Here is a 27,852-nt window from a genome sequence, read left to right on the forward strand (position 1 = left end):
ATATATGACTCTTGATAGAGGTCGGGTTACCTCTTTTTTTTAAAAAAGGAGTGAGCCTATTCTGCGGATGCAAGGACACATCCATCCATCCGCCGACAAAAAAAAAGAGAGCCAAATTAAGCGAGTGTGGTTGTCGCTCGAAATTGCATAGGAGCACACGGTGACGACGCTAACTGAAATCTCGCACATCCAATCGCATCGGGATCCTCACCCACTATAATAGATGCATTGTATTCACTGCTTTATCTCATTGTATTCTTTTTTCATTGTGCAGTAAATTAGAGCTAAAGTCCACAAGGTTCTGCCCTTGTCGCACAAAGTTCCTGTGGTGGAGCCGTCCTCACCTAACAACTCCCAAACCACCTGGTTGAATTTAATGCACAGGCTCTCTCTCTTTCTCAATGTTGTCACAGCAACAGTCATCTTCCTCCTTCCTCATGCACATAAAAACGGCCATCTTCTTCACCACACCATATCTCCCCACGATTGTTTCATTCTCAGCTTCAATCTTCTTCCTCTATGCTCGATCCCATTGTTAGATGGTTCTAATTGCCACTGTCACTATGCTGCTCGTATGCTGGTTGCCTGAATCCGTTGTCTTCTCATAATCTTACCCTATGTAATGCTCGTCTATAATGTGCACATGTTATAACAACTAGTCCTGGAAACTAGGAATGAGGATTTGGAGCTATCGGGTGCTCCGCACCCCATACGAACATTTCATTCAAAAAAATACCAAGAAATTTTATTTTTTTTTGGAATTTTGAAATATCAAATCTGAGTTCCCGATCTACCCTCGTGTGAAATTTCATGAAAAATACCAAAAAACGTATCCGTGACGAACGAAATAATGTCCGAACAAAAATCCATCCAAACAATATTTTTCTATACACAGGATTTTTTTTGTCTTTTTTGCCACGGATACGTTTTCTTGTATTTTTTCATGAAATTTCACACGGAGTAGATCGGGGACCCAGGTTTGGTATCCCCGAAATTCAGATTTTTTTTTTGAATTTTGGTATTTTTTACGATTACTTTCCGTATAGGGGTGTGGAGCACCCAAGAGCTTTTTTTTTTGCGAAGAGAAGCACCCAAGAACTCCTGTGTATTTTTCTGGAAACTAGATGTTTCTATATGTAATTGATATGTCTGTATGATGAAATAAATGAACTGGGGATCATCCTGTGGGGGCGTGCGCCGAACTAGTTTTTCTTATAAGCATCGGATGTGGTTGCTACGTGCTTCTTAACTTGTATCGTCTATCATTAGTGTTAATCCCAATCGTGTTCAAAAGAATCTTTTTTGTGGACTCGAATTCTTTTTTACGTACATCCATTTTTATCACAATATGTAGACTCGACAGTGTACCTCGGATCTCCATGTTTTTCTTTACTCCCGACAGTGAACTTTCACATCTTTTACACAACTAGACGGTAACAAACATTCTCTCAGGAACATCTTTTCCCTACATACACTGTTTTACAACCTAGGTGACTTGCACAAGTCTTCCACCCAGTTAATGTAGATCAATGTTTGCGGACTTCAGCTGCCGAATTTACTATGTTGTCCCATCTACTCCTTTCGTTCCCAAATTTTTGTCTTTCTAGCGATTTCAACAAATGTTATATATGGAACAAAATGAGTGAATCTACACTCTAAAATATGTCTACATACATCAGTATATGGTAGTCATTTAAAATGTATAGAAAAACAAATATTTGGGAACGGAGGAAGTACATTATTATGTACTGTTTGGTTCTGCGCGTTGGTCGAGTGAACAAATCATCTACTACCCCTATAAAAGCACGAAAGGGCGGAGAACCAAATCATCTTAACCATCAAACCATGTTAATCTGATGGTCCAAATTGTTTCATAGCATCAAACGTGTTTGACACTCTAATTACCCACCACTGCCATTGGTTATAATCACGTTAAAAAAAAGCCTCGTCTAGGGAGAACAACCGATCCCCTCCCCACCATCATGCCTGCCCACGATCTCCCGTTCCTCTCCTCAAACACAACGAGGTAGTTTCGTCCCCCACCCCCACCAGCCCCTTCCCACACCGCCACCCCTCTCTTCCGCTTGCGCGTTCTTTCCCCGCCCGCACCTCCGACATGGTTTCATGGCCGCCGCCTGGCCCGCCTATGGAAACCGGCACCATCACGCGGCCAAATCTTTGACGCCACCATGCATGGTCAAGGGGCAGGAAGCAGGTTAACACGACTAAATTCATTGCCGCGGGAGCTGCCAAGGGCGGCGGATCATCGTCTTCGGCGCCAGGGGCCAGCGACGGTCACGCACGACGACGTGTCTGCGATGGCGGATGGCGGTCAAGCCAGCGGGATGGGAGACGACGAGCAGCAGAAACAGTCTTGCTCCGGTAAGATCAACAATCCATGCTTCCAGTTCTTGGTTACGTTTCTTAATTCATCTGATTTGTCAGCGCCATGTTGTTGATCGCTAACGGCGCTTGCCTTGGAGCCCGACTGCTATCGCCGCTTCCCGTCGCGACGCAGGTATTAATATCCTGAAGCGCATATTCACCGCGTGTGCATCAATTTCAGTCGGGCATCGGCGCGCACCGGCCATAGGTGACCAACACCTGCTCGAGGGAGGACGCAGCCCCGCCCCCAAGCACTTCATTCGGAAGAAACGGCAACCATGGCCGATCCCAAAGCTCGCCAGAGCAACATCGTCCTCCAGAGGTTCCTCTCGTTCGTCTATGGCCCATGGCTCCTCGGCTTCGGATTGGGTAAGGGATGTCAGGGCGGAGGACGCTTGTCAACCCAAGCGCATGCACGGTGTCGAGATCTTCAGGACCAGGGACGCGAGCCACGCCCGCGCTCAGCCGCCTTGGAGCCTCGTGCGGCGCATCATCGTTATCAGCTGAGGCGCCTGGACATCCCGCGGGAGGATCTACGACCTCCTCGTCGTTCTTGCGCTTCTCTGGTGCTCAACGTATTGTCATGCGTGATGTTTTACATCATCGGCAGAAAAGCGAGTCTGGTCCGTCCGGAGAGAAGCAGGACAGGGTGAGCATTTTTCAGGTCTGTAGGTTTACATGGGTTCTGATCTGATGGTTCCATTTTTTCATGCTATTTATTTTCTTCACTAACAGTTAGTGATCTGAATGTTTCGGGATTCAGCAAAAGGCCTTGGAATTCCTTATCTGTATACTACTCCCTCCATTCGGAATTACTTGTCGCGGAAATGGATGTATCTAGACGTATTTTAGTTCTAGATACATCGGTTTCCGAGACGAGTAATTCCGAACGGAGGGAGTACTTCGTTTTCGTTCGACCCAGCCCTGCTACAACATATCATTGTTATGTTCTGTTGTGCCATGGTGATTTGTGTGTAACTGAAATTCAGAATGAACTCAAGTTGGCATGTGCCAGTGCCTGCGATATTCTCAGGTTGCACGTTCTCGAATGCTGAATGTTTAGTCTTTTCAGACTCCAGATTGCCTCCAGTTGAACGAAGTCGAGCTGTCGCCCGTCACCTTGCTGCCGTTCTTCTCCCCTTCCGACCGGCGGTAATTTACCGATGCTTCCTGGCTTCAGTTATCAGTTTAAATATGCAAATATTCACCTCCTTTCGCAATTCTGGTCAGTTTAAATATGACTGTTGAGGATCCATTTATACTTCTACATGGTTTTAGAATATGGATAAAATCACTATCACAGTAATGTGATTTGTTCTGTAGCTTGTGTTTGGCACTTGGAAACAACATAATAGAAATTTGGTTGCTCAGGTAAGGTAAGGGAAAAAAATTATTGCCCCATTGTTTTTCTGTTTGTCTGCTTGTGATCATAATCTTTTTTAAGCCCGTATAATTTTATGTTGTTGTGAAAGTGCTATACTTTCAAATGACCCTTCGTTATTGGATTATCCATTTGTATTTAACCCTTGCAAGTTTTCATTCTTTCATTGCTTCTGATGTAATACTATTTGTGCTATACTTTCAATTAACTGTTTTGAAATTCTAAGCTTTGTAACATTTGTTCGGAGTTATCATGTTGTACCCATGGCAAGTCGAACATACATGGCATGTTGTGTGTAAGAGAGGAAATTAGTGTCTTATATTTAGAAGATCATGGTCCTAATGTCTGATCGGTGTTGAGGCTCCTTTGCCATTATTATTTTTCTTATCCATTATACATTGTTTAACATTTATGCTTTTAAAATGCTGATGGACAAGAATAATCCAGTTGCACATCCATTTACGTTAGGGGATTGTTCCCCATTTAAGGACGTACCAAACTCATTTGTAAATGGAAATGCAGAAAGTAATCATACTCGAAAACCTAAAAAGAAATGTAGTCAATCATGGTATGCCAGAATATCTGATGAGAGGAAAGCGGAATTCCTCAAGAAGAGTCGTGTCGCCCGGCAACAAAGAAGGTTGCAGCCCTGGGTAGTGTTAACCATGCACAGAAATCATGTGCACATGCTTCTTCAATAGGTCAGAACCCATCGATCTCGAGGTTGACCGCGTGGTCGCGCCAGAATACGAAACTGCTGCCACCGAGATAATTTGGCACAGTTGTGTCTGTCTAGAGGACAAAATTGGCGTGGTGATCGAGGAGGTCCTTCTTTGACAGGCAAGGCGCTCATGAACAATCCACCACTCATGCCATTGCGCTTTGCTTCCACTTCCATTGGTATTTCTTAAGCGAAAGAATTGTCTTCCCTATCTTAATTTTATTTCCTTGCTTGTTTTTTGAATGGTGCATCAGCTCGGATAGTTTTTGCACTCATGTTACCTGTGATGATATTGAGGTTATGATAATTTACATTTTACCCCCGGCATATATATGCTTCTAGCTGCATTGACTTAATGATCGAAAGGAATGATGTGTATGATGTTACATTTTTCCATCAATGGCATTTAGGGCATCTACAATGCCAGCCGCTTATACACACGCTTACGAGCCAACACCAGCTCAAGAACAACGTGAGTGATGCCGTGAAGTTAAATTCCTTGACTCCGTACATAAATGCTTAGGTACATTAAAGAGTTTTTTTCTTTTTGGTTATAGCTTTTCCAAAACTTCAAGTACAAATTCTTTTGTAATAATATTTATTTTACTTTTATGATTGGACTATTTTCTTTGATATACGTGAATTTTCACGTGCACGCTTACTAGTTTCGTCAAAAGTGACACGCATCCCTTGCCGACCGGGTAGAGGATCGGCCGTGATTCCGGACGGCTGCGTCGCGAGTGCTCCTAGTCCACCTCCAGTTGTCGCTGACTGAAAAAATCCACCCCCTTTTCTCTTCCTCCCACGTCTGGCGCCTCTCTCTCCACCACCGTATCCTCTTCTCCCCCCTCCTGCCATCGCGTTGCAAACCCTCGCAATCATGTGAACATCTCGCCATCCTCATGTACGCAGTTCCATGTGGGGCAATGCCCCTGCGCTAAACTTTCATGTTGTTTTTGTTTTTGTCAATTAAGGGACGGGAGCGGTACCAGCGATGGCGGGGACGGCGGCGGGTCGCTCCGGCCGATGGACGCGGAGCAGCTGCGGGAGTGCGGGCACCGGATGGTGGATTTCATCGCCGATTACTACAAATCCATGGAGACATTTCCCGTCCTCAGCCAAGTCCAGGCACGACCACTCTTACTCTCGGCTAATCCTGCAGTACAACTTGTTCACGTGCTGCTTCCGCACCTTTATCGCCTATATTATGACTTGGCCTATTGATTGATCCATCTACTAGCTTTAATCCATGTGTTCTGTAAATAACTCTCCGGTATGGAGTATATAACTCCGCTACTAATAATGATATAAGATGCAATACCGAACAATCAGAGCCTTCAGTGTCGGCATACTTAGCTGCCACTCAGGAATACTGTTACCATCTGTTGCCGGATTTGCAGCGGGAAAACCATACAGACCAGAGCTTGAATAGAGAGGTAGAACTATGAAGACTATATCTCAGATGTGTATGGAGGCTATGAATCACCGTAACAAATATTAGAAGTGATGGCTGCCGGGAATATGAGGAAGTAGGAGTGGAGCTGACTACCGAGGATCACAAAGACAGTAAATAATGTGGACCGAGGTTCAGAAGGTACCGTGGGTTGGCGAATATAGTGAATGGAAGTTCAGAACTGTCAAAGTTTACATACAATAGATGGTGTGGCTAACAGAGGAGAAAGTGCAGATTGTGAGGGATAATATGGTACTACTGATTGTGCCACTGAGGGAATGCAGTCGCGGGTATGGCTAAGTTTTAATGGCACACACGTACAGGTAGCAATATAACAAATATAAGTCCCATGGGCCATGGCTATAGCACATTAGGTGATTCTCGGATAATTGATACTGAAGACTCTGACATATTTTTTACTCACCCAGAATTGGATTTCATGCCTTTTCTAGTTCAATTAATGACATTTTAACGGTTTGAAAACTCTGGATCCTTCATGTTGTGAAGTGGTGATGTTGCGATTAAAAATCTAAGAAAACAGTCAAATTTACTACTCTTTTTCCAGAGAAGATGGATTGTGTGAAGGAGTATCGTTGGCACTGACTAAGATCTGTGCATCCATTTCATTGCAGCCAGGATATCTAAAGGAACTTCTTCCAGATTCAGCTCCTAACCAACCTGATACTTTGGATGCCCTTTTTGACGGTGATCTTCCCTCCAGTCTACTTTGAAGTGATATCGGAATTTAAGTTATCAATTGCATTCCATGTCTTTGCCAAAAGAAACCTTCATTCATTCAGCAAATTGTTCTGATGCCCAGATATTCGTGAGAAGATGATACCTGGAGTAACTCATTGGCAAAGTCCAAGTTATTTTGCATACTATCCCTCAAATAGCAGCACTGCTGGATTCCTGGGGGAGATGCTTAGTGCTGCCTTTAACATCGTTGGCTTCAGTTGGATAACCTCTCCTGCTGCAACTGAGCTAGAGGTTATAGTCTTAGATTGGTTTGCAAAAATGCTTAAGCTTCCAAGCCAATTTCTGTCAGATGGTAAGAATGCAACCATATATTGTGGTTTGATACATAAATTATTTGTGAAGAAAGTCCATTTTACTACCCTGAATAAAGTGGGCGGTTCACTTTACCCCCTGATCTATTTTCTGCTTCTTTTGCCCCCAAACAAACCCAAACCAGACAAAACACCCCCTGGCTAGTTTTCCTCCACCCGCTGCTGATGTGGCACTAGTCAACGACGTCTTTGATCTGGGTGGGCCCCCCTTGTCAGGTTTCTCTCTCTCTCTCTCTCTCTCTCTCTCTCTCTCTCTCTAGGTCAGATCCGCCGCCGGCCGAAGGAGCTCGCCCCGGGCCGATCCGTGCCCGAGCCACCCGCGCCCCACCTCCCTCACCCTGTGTCGCCCAGGAGCCGCCGCCCTCTCCCTGCCATCGCGCCGGCGTCCTACCAGAGGAGCCCCGTCCCGCGCCGCCGGCGCCTCGCTGACCCCGCCGGCCACGCCATCACGCCGCCGCGCGAGCCCGCCCCGACTACCCACCACCGGTGTTGCCTCCTGCCGACCCTGCCTGGCCCTGCTCTGCTCGCCGGTGCGCCACCGCCTCTTGCCGACCACGCCGGCCACACCATCCCGCCGCCGCGCGAGCCCGCCCCGAGTACCCACCGCCGGTGGTTGCCACTAGCGCCTCGACCCCCCGCGCCACGGCCTCCTGCCAACCCCGCCTGACCCTGCTCTGCCCGCCAGCGGGTGCAGCGGCAGCTCTATCCCAGCACCACCTGACAAGGGGGCCCCACCTAGGTCAAAACCGCCGTTAACTAGTGCCACATCAGCAGCGGGTGGAGAAAAACCAGCCAGGGGGGTGTTTTGTCCGGTTTGGGTTTGTTTGGGGGGTAAAAGAAGTCGAAAAATAGATCAAGGGGTAAAGTGAACCACCCACTTTATTCAGTGTAGTAAAATGGACTTTTTTCATTATTTGTTGATCTCAACATTATTTTTTGCAATTTAGTTCTTCTATAATATGTATCACCTCATAATTAACTGGCATGTCTAGGTAAAAAATGAATGAGAATGTTTGATTGACAAATACTGCGTGAAAACTTTGCATACTTGGTTATTCGGTATTTATTTATTGTGCGTTGCCATTCTGTATTTGTTCAACTACTCTTTATTGTTTCCTTCTTCCTTGACATATTGAGTGTCTGTCCCTAAAAAAAACATATTGAGTGCCTGGTCTGCTTTTATGGGTTTGAGTCCTAGAAATAGCCTCTTGCAGAAATGTAGGGAAAAGCTGCGTACTATAGACCCAAAGTGGTCGGACCCTTCCCCGGACCCTGCGCAAGCGGGAGCTACGTGCACCGGGCTGCCCTTTTTTTTTGTCTGGTCTAGTTTTACATAGAATCCTTAAGTACTTGTTCAAGCTACTCCATTAAAACATGCGGTCGTTTCTTTCTTTTCCGCGAGCGCCATAGCATGACATTGACTACAATTTCCAAATCATATAGTAAAATAATCGGGTAACTCAATATGAACAATCTGGCAACCACACACTATAAATCTGATAAATGGTACAACAACAACAACAACAACAAGAAAAACAAAATCTTTAGTCCCAAACAAGTTGGGGTAGGCTAGAGTTGAAACCCATAAGATCTCGTAGCTAACTCATGGTTTTGGCACATGGATAGCTAACTCATGGTTGTTGTACTCCAGTCCTTCAGATCTCTCTTTACGGACTCCTCCCATGTCAAGTTCAGTCTACCCCGACCTCTCTTGACATTATCATCACGCTTTAGCCGTCCACTATGCACTGGAGCTTCTGAAGGCCTACGTTGAATATGCCCAAACCATCTCAGACGATGTTTTTTTTAAAGGAGGAAGACCCCCGGCCTCTGCATCTAGGCGATGCATGCAGCCACTTTATTAATTATTCACAAAAGACCTTACAAAGTAATACATCAGTAAGACTGAAGCCACCGTCTAGGCAACATTTGTCGCTACTCCTATCCAATTGATGAAGAGATGCTGATAGTCTGGGCCTAATACCAAATAGACCTCGCAGCCAAACCTAACATCTAAGACCTGAGGCCCCAACCAAGCCACCTGCCGGGTATGGGGCAGCCACTGGTCCGACGCACACTCAGAGGCCGCCGCCGCCACCTGCCACCAATCCATCTTGAGAGCTGTACTGATGCATCTACCTTGCCCGGTCTAGCTGCTGTCGACGCCACCACGATGCCAGATAGTGTCACCCTCCTGCGCGAGTCCATCATCGCACATCAGACACCTAATCTCCAGGACGCCATGCCATCAATGTGTATGATGAAGCACCACTCCACCGAGTCCATTGGTCCCTCGAGCCGGTGTACACCTCCAAGAATGATGCCCCCAAGGGGGAAATGAGAAGCTTTTCTTCAATCGGTGATACCCCAACTCTATCCCATATATCATCATTCCGGACCCTGTCCTTCCTTGATGTAGGGTAGGAACCCTAGGGGTCGATCTTTCACGAAAGGAGCGGATCCCACGAAGAACACGAAGAACACAAGGGGGAAAACGAGGGAAACACGAGGGAAAAACGAGAGGAACACTCAAACTAACAAGAACAAGTCACACATGTGCTAGATCCTCGGATACATAAGAGTTCACACGGTACACGATCAACTAGGAACGATACAAGGGTAACGGTCTTCTCCGTGAGGAGGTCTTGAATCCAAAGGGATCTTCTCCGAAGAGGCCGCGGTCTCTCACGAGGAGTAGATCCGATGTGGATGAGCGAAGCTCTATCTCTCAAAATGAGCTAAACCAACGCTAACCCTAAGTAGGAGGAGGTGGAAGAGTATATATAGTCTAGGGACACGAAGGGGTAAGTGGGGGATACATGGGCCTCGGGCCCGATCTCTGTGCACAGACAGGCGCCGGTCGTCCGACGGGTACCGAACGTCCGGTGGCTCGCAAGGGTCCGGTCGTCCGGTACTTGTCGGACGTCCGGCGTTTCGGCTCGGTTGAGGTGGCGCCGGATTTCCGGGGGCGGTCGGACGTCCGGACGCTGGAGTGTGTCGGGCGTCCGGGACTTGTCGGACATCCGCTCATTTGGCTCGGGTGCAGGATCGCCGGTCGTTCGGTCCGGGCCGGTCGTCCGGTTGGTCTTCAGGCGTCGGACGTCCGGTCCCGGCCGGTCGTCCGGTGGCTGGAGCTTCTTTCGTAGCCCTTCTTCTTGTTCCTCGCGCTTGGTGTCCTCGCCTTCTGGTCCATGGGCTTCCTCTTGGTTCCTGGACATGCATAGCACACAAGTTTGAGGTAGTAGCCATGTCTCACATGTGGAAAGTGAAAGTTCGGAGAGGAGCGAGTTCACCTTGTGTCCAAGGGTGTATAGTCGAGGTCTCATCTTATGTATCCTTGGGGCTTGGAGAGTAGTCGGAGTGTACATGGGGATGAACGTGGGATGCTCCGCATCATTCCTTGTGTGGCCACACATCCATCTCAACACGTGCATCTCCGCTACACCTAACTGTTGAACATGTCGCCTTTTAGTCGGCCAACAATCAGCGCCATACAACATTGCGGGTCAAATCGCCGTCCTATTGAACCTGCCTTTTAGCTTTTGTGGCACTCTCTTGTCAGAGAGAACGCCAGAAGCTTGGCGCCACTTCATCCGTCCGGTTTTGATTCGATGGTTCATATCTTCATCGATGTCCCCATCCTTCTGCAGCATTGACCCCAAATATTTGCATAGATTTCTTGGTAGACATCGGCAACTCTGTAAGACTAAGTGGGGGATGTGCTCCAGTTAGAGTTACACGATGCCACTTGATTATCCTCCTACGTGCATCGGAATCGAAATAGTTTGATGCAATCCTAGAATCATGTGATTCAGACCGTGATTTGGACTATCCTTGATCTGAGATATCTACTTTATAGATGCCGTTTTAGCACAATGTTATTCACTCCATAAAGAAATATAAGAGTGTTTAGATCACTAAGGTAGCAATCTAAACGCTTTTATATTTCTTTACAGAGGGAGTACTTCGCTGCTATCTTTTGATATAGTACATGTATATGTTTTTCCTTAGTGTAAAAATTGCGGACTTGTGTTCCTAGCTAAAGTCATGCTTCCGAGTTTCTCTATTGCATCTCTCTTTGCAGTGCCTGGTGGAGGAGTAATCCAGGGTACTGCCAGTGAAGCAGTTCTTGTTGTACTATTGGCTGCACGAGATAGAACTTTAAAGAAGCATGGGAAAAAATCCCTTGAAAAGTTAGTAGTTTATGCATCTGATCAGACACATTCTGCTCTGCAAAAGGCATGCCAGGTATCCAGATATCTCCAACCAAAGTCCCACTAGAATGTTTTCCAGTTATTTGTTATGAAGAAATTACCTGTCTTTTGTGTTCTTCAGGTTTGAAGTTATTTCAAAGAATTACAATTAGGTAGTTAGATAAATATGCATTATGTTCATGCACTTTTTATTTTATTTTCTGTTGACCTGAGGTAAACATTCTGTTGAAGATTGCAGGAATTTTCCCAGAGAACTTCAGAGTTGTCAAAGCTGACTGTAGTAAGAACTATGCTGTTGCACCTGAAGCGGTGACAGAGGCCATTTCCATTGACTTGTCATCTGGCTTGATACCATTCTTCATCTGTGCAACAGTAAGCAATAAGCCATGCTTTCTTCGCGTGCAAACTTCTTTGAATTAGATAATGGAAAACTTGTATGTGAATTTCAACATTATATTGCTAGAGATATATGCATTGTTGTTTCCCATTTATATTAGGATTCCTACTTATCTCCTCTCTAGTACATGTATATATACTGGCCTTGAGCGCATGGAACAGATCAAGTTGCTTACATCTCAACATGATTTACTATACTATTTTAGTGAACTACTTGAGTTAATATATACTCATATACTCCCTCCGTTCACAAATATAAGATGTTTTCTATATTTTCAATATGGACTATATACAAACTGAAATGAGTGAATAAACACACTAAAACGTGTTTATATACATCTGATTCAGAATAAAGTTAGAACATCTTATATTTATGAACGGAGGGAGTAGTTACTAAAAATTTGAGATCCTGATATTAGACCAGCGTCTGTTTATCCTATTGGTCATGTAAGTTTTTTGGAAAAGGAGGCTCACCCCCGGCCTCTGCATCTGAAAGATGTATGCGGCCATATTATTAATAAAAGGTTCGAAAAATAACAAGATCTTAGCTCCATTACAGCTCGCAAGAGGAGCGAAAACAAAAACAAAGAGAACTCAATGCCACAATCGGCAGGATAATAGGACTAGAACACTAGACGCCTATCCTATTATGAGACCGCCATCCAAACCGGTTGAATATAGCCCGTGCTACCATCTCCCACTGGGTGCACCCAGTAACCAAAGGCTCCCTGGAGTCCATAGGAGTGAGTAAGGACCACGTACGGATCCATGTTGTAGCTCTGAAGATGACCTGCAAGAATGTTAAAAAATGTTGTCTGTTCAAGATCATATCATTTCTGCAGTTCCATATAGCCCAAAGAAGCGCACATATTCCAATCCGAATACGAGACGCAGTAAGTAAATCAACTCCAGCTAGCCAGGTCCCAAATAATGCTTCAATACTAGTTGGAGGATTAATGTTAAAGGCTATATGAATCGTTCGCCAAAGTAATTTCGCGAGAGGGCATTCTATGAATAGGTGTTGTGTTGTTTCATCATGATCACAAAAACAACATCGTGCACTACCTACCCACCGTCGCTTTAGTAAATTATCTTTGGCAAACCACATGAAAATTTTGATACGCAAGGGAACCTTAACTTTTCAAATATGTAGTGATCTTGGGATTGGGCCAGAATTAATTAGATCCACGTACATAGATTTTACCGTAAACACACCATTTCTGGTTAGTGTCCAGTGAAAGGAATCAGGTTGGTCGGTTAGTTGAACTTCCATCAACCGCCTCACCAAATGTAGCCAGGAGTTCCAACGCTCCCCAACTAAAGATCTCATAAAGTGTATATTTAAGGGCACCTCCTGTAGAATATTAGCCACGTAATCCTCCTTACGTTGAACAATATTGTATAAGGTGGGGTACTCTAGCGCTAGAGGCGTCTCCCCTAACCACGTATCCTCCCAAAATTTTGTTGTCATGTAAGTAATGTTGAATAATATTGTTCACGATGTAAGTTTCTGACGATGGGAAAATATTACATGGAAAGGTTCCTCAAGTTGTAAATTACATGATAATAAGCAGAGTACAGGTTTCAATGCAACCTCAAATAACTTGTAGTTCTACGAGAGTGATTTAATCTCATCTACGAGATAAAAATGACAAAATGCACTACTGGTATCCATTGCATGGTCACTAAGCACTTGTCTTTTTTGTGTCTCATAAATGAGATTGAATTTGATCCTTACATTTTGCACTGGATATAGGACATCCATTTTCTATACCTACTGATTATTTATGAAGTTTTTGGAACTTCTATACCATCTTGTCCCAGGATTGCAACCAGGACATCCTGATCATATAAGCCATTCTAATAGATATGAACATTATAGTGTTTGCAATATACGAACTGCTCCCGCACAGAATCAGGTTTGCAGTTATTTCCACCTGAAAGATATTGCCTTAGAGGCTTAAAACCATACAATCCCCGTACCCCCCGGTTGTGTCTTGAGAACACTCCCCGTACCCCCCGCGCCCCCCCCCCCCCCGAGCGGGACGACCGGGGCGGCCCTCCCTCCCCTCGCCGCCTAGCCCCCACCTCCCACCCCTCCTCCCGCCGCTGCCGCCGGCTGGCGTGGCCGGGCGTTGCCCGCGCGGCGCCGTGGCGAAGCCGGCGACGGCGGCCCTCTTCCTCTCCTCGCGGTTCCCCGGCTCGGGCGGCGGTTTCCGGCGACGGTGCACCTCGGCGGGCGGCGCTCCGGTGTTGATCGGGCGCAGATTCGGTGGTGGCGCGGCCCTTTGGCAGCGGTGGCGGCTGGCGGCGGGGACTGGCCGGTGGAGCCCTGCAGGCCCAGATCTAGGCCCTTTTGGGCCCGATCTGGGTCAGGGCAGGTTGGTCTGGCCTCCGGCGGGTCTCCTCCGGCTGGGCTGGCGGGATGCGGTCGTTGGGATCGGTGGCTCTGCACTACGTCGGCTGTAGCGCGACAGCAGGAGCTTAACGTGCCCGATCTGGGCCCGGCTGGGCAGGGGGTCCGGCGTGCTCCCGCGCCTGCGTCCGGTCTGCTACGGCTTGTGCCAGTGGAGGTTGTCCCCTCCCACGTGGCTGTGGTGCTCCCAGTCCCTATCGGCGGTGGTCTCGTTTGGTTTGGCCGGCCTCGCAGCGTCTGCAGTGGAGAGACGACGGTGGTGTCCTTGTGACTGTGGTGGCGCAGGTTGGTGGGCGGTTGGCGTGGTGGAGCCGTCGGTTGGTCCTGGGTTGTGGGTATGAGGGGTAGGGCGAAATCCCTCTCGGGTCCGCCCGGCACCAACGCGGTGACGCTTGCGGGCGCCATCAACCTTCTTGAAGGGCGTCAGGAGTACCTCTCGCCTGCTTCCCTCCATGTACCGGGAGAAATCCTAGGATTCGTCCGGGCAGCAGCGTTGTCGTCGTCGCAGTCCTTCTTGAAGGTGTTGCTTGGTTCACGGTGACTCGATGGCATTGGAGCATGGTGGATGTTTCCGGTGGGCGCAGCGGTTGCGGGATGCTTCAGCTTTCGTTCTTCCGGCGCTGCCTGCATTTCTTTCTCTTGCTTTTCGCTTGTTTTCCTTTTGGGCATGATTGTGCTGTTTGCCCCAGCGTCGAACTTCTGGCTGTATCGGGTGGTTGCTATATTAATATAGCGGGGCGCAAGCCTATTTCGGTAAACCATACAATGGCAAATCTAAGCTGACAATAAAATACTCTTTATTCCCAGTCGGATACTCTTAAGGCCTTGTTCAGTTGACGGGGAATTGGAGAGTGTTGGTAGGGATTGAGGGGGATTAAATCTTGTACAAGTCAAAATCCCCTTAAATCCCCTCCAATCCCTTTGAGAAGGGGTGTAACTGAACAAAGGCCTAAAGGCAGTGGTGCGAGTTTGTTTACATTACATAATTCCAACACCACTTCCTGGTGTGGTATGTGTCCAGTGTATTTGTTAGCTGTGTAGTTTCCCCTTTACATAGGCTTCTATTTGCATATGTACTGGTTACTTTAACGATGACGTATGATCAAGAAAACGGGATTATCATGCAACACATGATCTAGTCTTAGAGGCGAGACTAGGAACCTATTTTGTGTTTATGTTTCCACACATGCTTATGAGTTTTCTTCTAAATCTCACATTCAAAAACCATGGCAATTATAGCACAGAAATAAATATTAATTACAAATGTGGAAATAAATAATAACATTTATTATTGCCTATAGGGCATATTCCCAACACATGCGGGAGGCAAATCTCCGACCATGCGCTTTACCGAACAAGACTTTCGCCCCGCTTTATATATAAAGCACTGAGCATCAGACAAACCGATAAAAACGCACACCACCACCACACACGATACACGCACCCAAGGCAAGATACACAGGTGCCGGGCACCGCCACATCACCCCAACACCACCAAGCCCAGATGGCTACCGAGGAGGGGTGAGACAGACCACGACGGAGCATGGACTCCAAGACGATGCCTCCAAGAAGGAAAACGACTACAGAGCGACGCCACTGTCCGATCCCGAAGATCAAGTTTTCACTCGGAGCAACGCGATGGGGAGGGAACAACCACGACGGGGCCTTCAGGAAGGGAACGACGTCCGCGGATGCCGCCGCCGTCGACCAGTGCAAACTGGGCAAGTAATACACCCCGGCTCACCCCCCGCCATTGCACCGAAGCTTTGCCGACCACCAGCACCCATGCCACCCGCATGGTCATGGCTGCCCGCCCGCACCTGAGACGCTCGCTCCGCCCACAAACGCTGCGTCTCCCGCCGCCAGGGCCGCCACCCTGCATCCAAACACCCCCGGGACCAACCAAAGGCCTTGGCTTTGGTCCAATTGGCAGCCCCAAACCAATTGAACAACAGTAGACGCCCCGCCTCGGGGGAGCGGACGCGTCCGGACCGGCACACCCCTGTGCGAGCGACGGATGCCCCGACTTCATCGGCGCCTCCCATCCCTCCAGGCTCCAGCCAACCTTCCCACCAGACACCCCCTGTGTCGCCCCACCACGGCGCCGGTGCAGATCCGCGCGAGGCCACCGACGACCACCTGTTCACCAGCAAGGGACACCACATCCACCACCGCCAAGCGCCAAGGATGCTCACCGGGGAGTCAACCCGCGCCGCTCGCCGCCGTCCAACTGCCGGAACCAGTCGGATTCCGGCCAGCCCGCCTCTGCTGCGCCTCCACCACCACCAGCCGGAGCCATGGCAGGGCGGACGCCCGCAGCCTGCGCTGCCTGCGCCGGCGCAGCAGCCACCTCTGAGCCCCAGGCGCGCTCGACCGCCAAGCTGCCCGTTGCGCAGCAGCGGAGACGCAGGGACGCCGCGTCCGCCCGCTGCTCCGCCGTGACGCCCAGCACCGCGACACGCTCCGGCCCACGCCGGCCCAACGCGAGCGAGAAGACCAAGAGGCCCTGCCGCCGCCGGCAACGGCTGGGCTTCGTCCGGTCGCGCCCTCAGGCGGCGGCGAGGGAGGAGGACGAAGGGGGGGAGGGGAGGGCCGGCGACGATCTAGGGTTTCCCCCCGATCGCCTCGCGGGGGGCGACGCGGGAGGGAGGGAGGGAGGGGCGATTAATGCTATTCTATTTCTGAATACAATCGACCATGCGCTTTTGCATTGGGTGCCGGTGACCACGTCGGTGTTGGCCCAGAAGAACTACTGATAGCGCAGCAGGCATCCCTTTCGGAAGTTGCAGCCTTGCAGGGCAGCCATGGCGTAGGACGGGAGGGCAGAGAGCACCGTGTTTGGAAGGCCCCCCCTTGCCCCCGAAGGTGAAGCCCTCGTTTTGATGTGGAGGTTCTCAACGAATCCTTCCAGGATCATGCTCGCTGGCGAAGATCACCAGGCTCCGATACTAAACTAGTATGAACCTTAAATGTGATTGAAAATTGCCGGATTGCTTGACGGGGGCTATCACTCTAGCCATGGCGCTCCAGAGCAGAGGTTATAGAATAGGTAACTGCATAACACTGTAACAGAATAATAGGAAGATATATATTTGGGGTTCTTGCTGACATTTGTTAGATAGACAGCCAAAGCATTATATAGCTGGCTTTACCACAAAATTAAGGAACTACCAACTTGTGTACCAGGAAACTAATTATATGCAAGTGATTAGTAAAATCCCTACTTGCTAAAGGTAACTAAGATACTTATCCCCTGGGTAACTGGGATCCTTATCTTTAACCACTCTTTGTAACATGATTACATGATGAATGTTACAAAAAAAAAAACTGGAATGGTGTTCTCCGATGTGTAATAAGCTTATCTTTTTATCTGGTAACACATATTTTTTGCTCCTTATTTACTTTCTAAGGAAAGCTCTTATTTGTTTCAGGTAGGCACAACATCTTCATCGGCCGTGGACCCCTTGCCTGAACTAGGAAACATAGCACAGGTGTTTAGGCCCATTGGTTGTGATAATTGGGAAATTATATTTGTATAATGAAGTAATATAATCAGTCTTTATTTGATACTTTCTCTTGCTATATTTTCTATAAGTATTTTCCAAAAAATTGACGATCTTCTGCCAGGCAGGAATAGAACACAGTTGTGTTGGTGCTAGTTCGAAACCTTGTTATGTCCACTTTTGAGGAACAAGTCTGTGCATTGATGGGTAGTAACTGATAGCTGGTAGGTTAACAGTGTTTCCCAAAAAAACTATATGGGACCAGAACTTGAAAAATAGTCCTTGTAAATTGATTTTTTATTTTTTTGTCCATATGTTAATCCCAATCAATCTAAATTTGCGGTACAGCTAAAACTAGGTATTTATCAGCTCTCTAGTGGGAACCAATACTGTCCTATGTCTGGGATTTTTCTGGAGCATGTTTTTGGGATGTTGGTTGCACCCCCACTGTTATTAGCAACCTTGTTTTTGTATATGACTTGTGCAAATTGTACATATTGTTATTCATGAATGTACTTTCACTAATTATTTCTGTTTATAATTTTTGTTAGGGCCATGACATGTGGTTCCACATTGATGCTGCATATGCTGGAAGTGCTTGTATATGCCCAGAGTATCGACATCATCTTGATGGAGTGGAAAAAGCTGATTCATTCAATATGAATGCACACAAATGGTTCCTCACAAACTTCGACTGTTCTTTGCTATGGGTTAAGGTAAGCCATGTGATACTGTTCCAATTGGGATAACATGATTTGCGCTTCTAAATAATCTCGCTTTTCTTGTTTTCTCTAAGTATATCAATATTGATATTGCACAAACTGACCACACACATAACGAACAGGACAGGAGTTATCTTGTGGAAGCATTGTCTACAAATCCAGAGTTTCTTAAGAATAAGGTTAAAATCTCCTTTCCATTTTTTTTCTCTTGGAGATTTTCATCATTTCATGGAAGTGGACTTTAATCTACTTTCTGAACTGAATTCTGGATGCTTGTTCGTTTATCTTTTTTTCTCGTACATGCATCAAAGTGCATGTCTTTTTGTATTAGGAGAAAGTGTCGAAACGATGTGCATCTTATACAACTCAAAGGAACAAAAAAGTAAACTAAATTTAACAAAGAACGAAACCTAGGCAAAGAAACGGAGAAACCGAATGAAACAAGCCAAGAAACAAAAAACTGTACAACTGCCCTACTGCTGCTGTTACAGTGGCCACGGCGTCAAGCGTCTTGAGACAATCTCCTTAGGCTTAGGGACTTTGCACCAGTGTCTGATCCCCAGTTTCCAAATCCCAGTGGTAACCCGCTGGTTATCACTGGACCTGTTTGCTACCGGGAGCTATTTTTACTAGTGGAGTAAAATGCACCGGAGGTTCTATAAGTATGAAAAAGCACATCTAAGTCCTAAAAGTGGATAAGTGGTATGCACATGTAAGTCCTAAAAGTGGATAAGTGGTAGTGACCACCTGTCCAATGGAATATCTCACCCAAGCAGCAGCAGCGCGCGCTCGCCGTTGCTGTCACGGCCGCGAGCTACCCCTAAGTGCTGGTCACCCTGGCCAGTGTGTCCCTGTCCACCGGCCAATGTGCGTAACAGTCTACTCCTTGATCAATTCCCACTTCTGCACATTCCTATGCATATCAATTCTCTCATGCTTGGGCATTGGCGTGCTCTTGCACCATCGTGAAGCTCTCATGAAGGTGCTAGGGTGGTACGGCAAGCTGCTGGATGATGGCACCTGCAAAACCGCTGAAACCACCAGCAACATCTGGAACCACTGGAAGTATTACACACACCTGAGATGGATTGTCCAGGTGGATTCTGCTCGGAGGAATAGAACCAAGCCTGAGAGTCAGGCTACATAGTCTCAGAGGTTCCAAATGTTGCTCACTGGGAGGTTCCAAACAAGAGCTATCAACCTCTGTGGCATCCTGTCTAGTTCGAACACCTCGCTTAGAGTATCACCGGTGCAACTCTCTGAACTCACTTGGAGGGACAAACAACTAACACTTGGTGGCTCCAATCAGGAAAAACACAGAGAAGATTATGAATGGAACTTTTGAGATTTGATTGAGTTTTTTAAGGTTTGAGTTTGAGGACTTAGCAAGAATTTCTTCTCCTCACTAGGGTCAAGATTTCCCTTTTGATAGTACTGGCATATTTATGACTCAAAGTGATCCTGTATCACAAAAGTCTAAAAAGTCCTTAATCATGCTGATTTCTTTGCAAAGATTTTGAGGGGTCGAAAACCATTTTCCAACTAGCATCTTTTAGGACTTCAGCTTATCATCACTAGAGTAAATTATTTGTTGTCCTGAAATATCAAAAGCCACTATGGTGGCCTAGATGCACTTTCAGATGGGAATGGCCCAGGGTAGGGCCAAAGTGTTGGGTGATACTATTCCTGGAGAGTAAATCCCATCCTTGTGTACGAGTGTGCGGTTGGCCACTTTTTCCCAAACCACAATGTAACAAAGTGTTTCTTTTCAAACAATGGTATGCAGAGCATTTGAGTATTCAGTACACGAAGAAAAATTATCCCCTGCAGTTTTAATTGATTGACTTGACAAACTGAAAAATATATTTTCAAAAGAACAAAAAGAGTGTGTTGAAAGAACAATGGCATGTCTGTATTCCTGTAATGTGATCAAAAGAATTACGTGTAAAAGCTCATTACTGAGTTTCTACATTTGGAAATAAGCCAGCTTTGATGAGTTTACGTAAAATTATGTTTCGATTGTGACATAACAACTGTTTTACATTTTCAGGCTTCCCAAGCAAATTCTGTTGTTGATTTCAAGGATTGGCAAATTCCACTTGGTCGTCGTTTTAGGTGAAATCTTTTTGGCGACTTTGATAACCACCATTTGTCGAATGTACTGTTTTTCTTTTACAAATTTAATAGTTTGGTGCTTCCAATTTTGATAAGGAATTAATTTTCCCATACTTATATGTATTTGTTATTTGTTCTATAATTCTTTTTCCATAGAGAAATATATATAGAACCCAGCATTCAAGGTGTGCCAGCTAGGTTCTATAAGCATGAAAATCTGGTCACACGTACACTCGGTTTTCCAAAAAGAATAGACCCTAAAAATATATATTCTAATTTTAGAGGCCCAACCGCTCACAGCTTTCCACAATGTCGGCATTGTATGTGTCTACCGGTTGCTGCTCAGCTACGTCTATTGCCCACTTTGGATGAGGTTGCCAGTCTCCCCCTCCCCCCCCCCCCCCCCCCCCCCCCCCCCACACACACACACCTAGATACTTACGAGCCCCCAGGCTTCTTCGAATTCGAAGATATAATTTTGAGGGTATTTTTGTTGAAAAATAGCGCCTGTTTGGTTTTGTTTTGTGTTGAACATTTTGTCTAAGGTAGGTTACAGTTGGACTCTGAGTTGTACGGTGTGTAGAGTGTAGACAGGGTACGGAGTTATGTCCTTGTAGGACACTTGTATCCTAGGCCTCCTATATCATGTGGGGGTAGACACCTATATCATGTGGGGTGAACCTATGCCAACATAATAGCACAGACACACAGGGAGAGCCAGTGGCGTGTGCCAGCACCAGGGCGGACAGGGTGCAGTATTGCATCAGTATCATGGGGATGTAGCCGAGTTCGGTGAACCTTGTTAAAATCTCGATGTCATGCCTCATGTGATTGCTTGTCCTCGGTAAGATCAACTGCATACCTCAGTTTTTAATTTTAACAAGTGGTATCAGAGCGAGTTTGCACAAAAATCTGCCGGAAGCGGTCTTAATACCGGACAAAGTCGTCGGCGAGTTGTGATCCAGAAGCAGACATTGGTCGTATTGTAATCTTTACTGAAGCAATCAAGAGGAGCAGGTCGATTGCTCGATCATGGTGGTGGTGGAATCATGTAGCAACAGGTGTTCTCAATGTCTGAAAGCCGATGAGATCGATCAAAGTGGCTGCCGCGTAACGTGCACACTCCAGCGCGTGGTGTGGCAGCGTGGAAGGGCCAGGCCTAGAGGCCCTGTCGGTGTACAGAAGTAGGGGCTCTCCTTTTAACCCCTTCACTTGTGCACGGGCAGTCAGAGCCGCGCCCGCGACCACACTTAACAAGGCAGAGGAGGGAAGCCAGAGGGAAACCAAAGCATAAGACGACCAAAGCAACGCCAAGGCCCAAGGCGCAAAGAGAGCAAGAGGGCGAGGTGGACTCCCCCGGCAAGACCCTTGTCGGGGTGGCTTCCGCAGCCTTGGCAAGATCCTTGCCGGGGCAACTTGCCTGACGCCAGCAGAGCGCGCCACCCTTGAGCCCAAGGGATTCCAACACCATGTTGGAACCAAGGCTCGGGAGGCACCTCCGTGGCGGCATGCAGATCTTTGTAGAGATCTTAGATACGCAAGATCAGATGAGGACCAGAAGACGACGACCCCCGGCGAGATCCTTGCCAGGGACGACCACGACGCCATGGCAAGACCCTTGCCGGGGGCCCGGCAAGACCCTTGCCGAGGACACCAGCAGGGCCGTAGCCAGGCCCACGTCTGCCAAAGCTACACCGCCGTCCCCAAGCAGCTGCTAGCTCAACCAGCTGGGCGGGCACCTGCGTGGCGACGAGCGGCCTCTACACCGACTCAGCAAGCACCTGCGTGGTGACATGCAGATCTTCGTGAAGGCTCCACCACCGCGCCAGCCCAACAGCCAGCCAACGTGGCGCCACGATACCTCGTCAGCTCAGACGCGTGCCGAAGCCAGGCGTGGCGGCGACAGCTGGGACGTGCTTCCTTGCCGTCCCCGATAAAGTGAGATGGGCACGTCGGCAGCGCATTAAATGCGTTTGTCCGGCGGGGCCAAAGGATAGACTCACCTACTATAGACCTTTCCACCTCCTGTGTGCCACTTTGGCAACCCCTTTTCGCTTATAAAAGGAGGCCTGAGGCGTTCAGGAGGGGGATTCGGATCTTTTAGGCAAAGTTGCACCCCGTAGCTCGCTCAAGAACACAAGAGCACTCTCAATACACCCACCAAAGTAGAACTAGGGTTTTACGCATCTTTGCGGCCTGAACCTGGGTAAACGATTTGTGTGCTTCCTGTCAGACCCGCTCTTTTCACAACCCCGCGCCCGCCAACCGTAGAAGGGATCCAGTGATCCCATAGGTGTCGATTTCCCCCGACAGGCCCGAGCTGCGCGCGAGGCCTAGGCAACATGGAGAGCGCGTGTGGCCCAAGCACGGGAGCAAGAGAACACAACCCATGCGAGCTGAGGCAGCAGGCTGATTGGCTTCAAGACAAGACAAGCACGTGAGAGGCTGCTTAGGCACGAGATTTGTTGGAAAAAAGACTGCCAAGGCTAAGCCCAGGTGTTCGGTCTTTTCGGTTTGCTCTGTCCGGTCTTTTCAGTCTTTCATAATTGACGACCGAAATTATTTCGGTCTTCTCAGTTCTCCACTATTCAGTCTTCGGTTTTTATAGGATGGTGTTCGGTCCCGACCAAACAGACCAAATTTTATGCTACAACTCAGACCATGTACATTATAGTACTAGTACAAGTGTATGCAAGCAGAACTCAGACAAGCTATGTGTAACAGGTGTATGCAACCAGAATTCAGAGTTCAGATAACATGTGTATATAGTAGGTGTATGTAACCAGAATTGTGCCATAAACATCCAGAGCAGGCAAAGGATTGTGCTAATTGTTCCATAAATATCCAAAGAGTTGTGCTAATTTGGTCTACCTGGTTTATTCGGTCATCCAAAGATGAAGACCGGTCCGACCGGTCTTTATGGGTTTGGTCTCGGTCTTTACGGGTCCCGTCTTTGGTTTTTATGCCCGGGCTTAGCTAGGGCCAGTGTGTGTACAGGAGCAGTTTGGCTGGATCAACTTTGGTCTTTTTCTGCTACAAGGTGCATGGAGAAGCTACAACAACAAATAGAAACAATAAAATAATATTGTGCAAAAGCTTGAAACACGTGGACAGGCTACGGAGGCGCACGGACAGCCGTGTCAATGGTTGCAGTCGCACAAGTTCTGTAGGGGCATCGAGTAATGCATGAATATGTTGGGCTGACACGATGTGGGATGAAGCATGATTGCAGTGGCACAAGTTCGGCTCAAGTTCGGCTGAGGTCAGATACATAAGGCGGGTGGGCTGAATAGTCCGGCGGATTGACAGGATATCGGTTGGAATAGAAGACGGTGGTGATATCCGCGACAATGACATGATGTTGATTGTGCCCGACTTCTAGGCGTGGAAACAAGAGCGCCGCCCCGAGGGCTTGTGTGCTTCGACATGGTGAGTATGCGGGGTTGATTCAAACATCAAAGCATGGAAATGACGGTGACCCAAGGGTGGACTGGTCATTCACCATGGCGTCATGTTGAAGGTGGAGCTGGAGTCTGAGGAAAGACTTCACTCGACACTGAGGAGGGGATACGACATAAATCGATGGAGAGTCGAAGCCTATTTCGGCGAGAAGCGAGTAACATATTGTTCGGGCTGGAGCACAGTGGTCTAAAGGATGCGTGAACTTCGCAATCGGTCGGTGATGATCGGTGGTTCTCTGCAGTGGGGGTTGGTGGTGTGGGCTAGCTACCCAGGAGACTTGACCGAGACAGCAAAGGCTCCAAGCGGTGATAGTGGCGAGGCGTGCGGCAAGCACGGGACATGACGACATGCCAAGGCATTGGTGGTCAGACAAAGTGTGCAGAGGGTGCTGAAGCAGCGTTGGCCGTACCAAATTCAAGTTGGTGACTGAGTCTATCGATACCGGGAGATGGATGCGAGTTGACCATGGAGAATCCGAGAAAGTGGTGGAAATTATGAAATGTCAAAAACTTGAAGAACATATGGTCGTATACTTTGTGGTGTTCAGTGCACATGACAAAGTGCGGATGACAAGTACAGAAGGAGGCGGATTGCTATAGTTGTGGGCATGTAAAAGACTATCCGAAAAAGAGGGTGAGACGACCGCGAGGATGTTGAGTTTGAGTAACTCTTATATGTGGTCCAGTAGTTTATTTGTTCACTTCCATGCAGATCTGCAATTAGTGTGTGATGGCGTTGAGAGGATACTCTAAGTTGGGAGCGAAAACAAGAGTAAAGAGGAACTTTATTTCTCTCGAGTGTTGACTGTGGTCAAGAAAAAAAGAGACTCTAGTTGCAGGTGGAGTCGTGTGGAGTCTGGGAGTAGCAGTGGTGCTCATGGAATAAGCTCTAGTCCAATGTGCATTGAAGTTTGACACATACACGAACTCAAGGTGGCGAGAATATTCGCCAAGGTAGAGTTTGTTGGAGTATCGAATATTTTTTACAATGGTTGGACTCGAGTCGTACGGTGTGTAGACAGAGTATGGAGTCATGTCCTTGTAGGACACTTGTATCATAGGGCTACTATAATGTGTAGGGGTAGACACACAATGTAATCAACCTATACCTAGTAATAAAGAGGGGACTGTTTCTGCCTGTCCGTAGCGCATTTTGCAGAAAATCCCCTGAATTTTTAGGGAATCAACCCGCAGTCCACCCTTAAGTGGCAGCAAACAATTTTTTTCACAAGTGATAAGTGCCACACGTCAAGTACGTGGCACTCCGGCTCTGACATTTTTTGATGACAATTCCAGTCATGGCAAGGATGGAAAATTCCATTGACAGGACAAGTTTCTGTCAAAAATAAATTGAAGCACGAAAGTTGCCATGCTTGGCAACTAAAGTTGCCATCCTCGCGTCATTAAATTTGCCATAAAAATGTTTAGAGTTGACATGTGCTCGTACCTGATGTGTTGCACTTATCAGGCCCCCCTGCCTTCGCTAGCAATTAACCAACAGTCCACCTTTAGGTGACAAGAATTAAAGTAAAAATCCCTTGATATTTGGGTTCATCAACCCGCGGTCCTTCTACAACAAATGCTTTTCAAAAATATTCATATCTTTTAAACCCTAACTCCATTTTTTAACATGTTATATATGAACTTTGATTAGAAAAATATGTAGAATCTAAATATGATGTTACCTGTTAACCATTTTTAAAATGCTTTTTAGGGTGCAACCTTAATTAATAGCGCATGATCTGTCTTTTTTCATACCTGGTACTAATCTATCCAAGGGTGCTATGGAGGAATTCTGCCAACGTGAGCATATCCGGCTTGATGTTTCATCAGTAGCTCACCCCCAATCCAATGGTCAAGCTGAAAGAGCCAATCAGGAAATCCTAAAAGGTCTCAAGCCTCGGCTTATGATTCCTTTACAACGGACGCCGGGTTGTCGGGTGGAGGAGTTACCCTCTATGATATGGAGCATCAATACTACTCCTAACAGATCTATGGGTTATACACCTTTCTTCATGGTCTACGGAGCGGAGGTAGTCTTGCCTAGTGACATCCGTCATGACTCACCCCGCGTGGCAGCTTACGTTGAAGCTGATAACGAACGAGCCCGTCAGGATGCACTTGACCTATTAGATGAAGAGCATGACTTAGCAGCAGCTCGCTCGGCGATTTACCAATAGGACCTGCGCCATTATCACAGCCGCCGAGTTAAGTCCAGAACCTTTCAAGAAGGTGACTTGGTGCTCCGGCTCATCCAGGATCAAACTAATGCACACAAATTATCCCTGCCTTGGGAAGGACCTTTTTTGGTTAGTAGGAACTTGAACAACAGGTCATACTACCTTATCGATGTTTGAGAGCACAAAGACTCGCGTAAGTCAGAGGAAGAGACCCGTCGACCATGGAATATCGCTCATCTTCGGCCTTACTATACTTGAGCCACTGGCTCTCATGATGTACATACTTTGACGGTGTATATATTATGATAAGTAATAAAGCAGGACCTTTGTCCTTTTTCCTCAATAATCACATGTCTACATCATTATAATTTCAAAATGACCAACTGGGGGCTGATTGTGTTCAAATCCAGCTTAAACCCTTTGGTCCAGCTCATGATAGTACTCGAATCTAGCCGTTAAATCATATGATCACTAGGGGGCTTCCTATTCAAACATAGGTCGTATTCGAACCAAAGAGAACATAGTTGTCAGTACCCTCTTGGTTAGCACAATGCCAAACTCACTAGGGGGCTTCTTGATCGTATTCGAATCACAGCTTAACCCCTTTTGGGTCCGACTTGGATCGTATTCGAATCAGGGTTGTGAAAAACCTCTCAAGATCATTTGGGGGCTTCCTATTCAAACATAGGTCGTATTCGAACCAAAGAGAAGATAGCTGTCGGTACCCTCTTGATCGGCGCAATGCCAAAGCCACTGGGGGCTACATGATCATATTCGAATCCTAGCTTAACCCCTTTGGTCTGGTTTACTGATCGTATTCGATTCAGAAGCCTCCAAATTCCTTCTTTATGTTTGACTTACGTTTTTTAAAGACAATCTTTGTTCTGCGGTTTTCGTCTAGATCTAAGTATAAGTATGGTCTCAATTTAACCCGGCTTGGTTTTTTGATGGTAAATCGCCAGTGTATGACAGTCATCATAATTATGGAAGTGTTGGCTTCTACAAAGATTGGATTATCACCCTTACTGTTCGAGTTACGTAAACCGACAGTTCAGATTCAAGATCACAGGTATGATATTGTCGTTATGTTTCAAAGTTAAAATTCATAACAGGCTAATTTGTGTATCTTCAATCAGAGGCTTTCCAGCCTTAATAATTCTTACATCCAGCTTTAATAATTATTACATTCAGCCTTATTTATACAGTTATGTTGGTCTCCATGGTTGTGTATTGGGTGTTATGACCCGTCCGGTGATAAACCGCCAAGACAATTTTAATATATTGAATGCAGGAACAGATCCAACACTACTGATATTGTAAGGGATGTAAAGCATATCTTCATATGACGGACAAAGGTGTTGTACGCAGCAAAATATGCACGATGGCATAGCAGAACAAGAAGTTTCAACGCTAACCTATTACAAGGTGTTTTGGAGCCAAAAAAAGGATAAAACTGTTTGTCTCACGTACAACAGGTGATAAGTTAAGCCGGTTCATAAATCGTGGCCTGGCTAGCTTGATGTTTGTGGATCATACCTTGCCGGTTCGTCTTCCTCCACCGCCTGGAAATTGGATTTGGTCCAATCAAAGCTATGTACGGTGATAAATTCAGCCTTGTCATCTATCAGACCAGACAGGTCAATCTCAGGGGCAAAGGTGTGCTTACGATTCGGTGGGATTAAATCCATCACTTTATATGCAGGAGTTGCTAGTCTCTTATTTTCAATATCAAAACCCGGCTGATATTTGTCAAGTTCGGTCTCATTGACAAGGATTGTAGCACACGGGCGAATTTCCTTCACGCAGGCAGCAAAATCTTGTTGGTCAAAAGGTGT

General features: G+C 47.0%; 1 protein-coding gene across 3 annotated transcripts; it reads left to right on the forward strand.

Moving 5' to 3' along the window:
- Positions 1 to 2,045: 2,045 nt before the first annotated feature.
- LOC123103024 (tryptophan decarboxylase 2) lies at positions 2,046 to 27,852 on the forward strand. 3 transcript variants are annotated; one of them, XR_006449595.1, is made up of 13 exons: positions 2,046 to 2,382; positions 2,567 to 5,369; positions 5,462 to 5,615; positions 6,573 to 6,645; positions 6,761 to 6,991; positions 11,095 to 11,258; positions 11,456 to 11,596; positions 17,468 to 17,527; positions 18,091 to 18,255; positions 18,384 to 18,440; positions 20,312 to 20,376; positions 26,980 to 27,086; positions 27,309 to 27,852. XR_006449595.1 is itself a non-coding variant. In XM_044524510.1 (13 exons), coding segments are annotated over exons 3-13 (1,119 nt in total). In that variant the 5' UTR covers positions 2,046 to 2,382; positions 2,567 to 3,034; positions 3,458 to 5,367; the 3' UTR covers positions 26,987 to 27,217. The 3 variants fall into 3 exon arrangements, 2 of the variants coding, with proteins under 2 accessions (XP_044380445.1, XP_044380444.1); XM_044524510.1 differs by lacking the exon at positions 27,309 to 27,852 and having other exon boundaries at positions 2,567 to 3,034; positions 3,458 to 5,369; positions 26,980 to 27,217; XM_044524509.1 differs by lacking the exon at positions 27,309 to 27,852 and having other exon boundaries at positions 2,446 to 5,369; positions 26,980 to 27,217.

This window comes from Triticum aestivum, chromosome 5A, assembly GCF_018294505.1.
Source record: "Triticum aestivum cultivar Chinese Spring chromosome 5A, IWGSC CS RefSeq v2.1, whole genome shotgun sequence".
Classification (NCBI taxonomy): Eukaryota; Viridiplantae; Streptophyta; class Magnoliopsida; order Poales; family Poaceae; genus Triticum; species Triticum aestivum.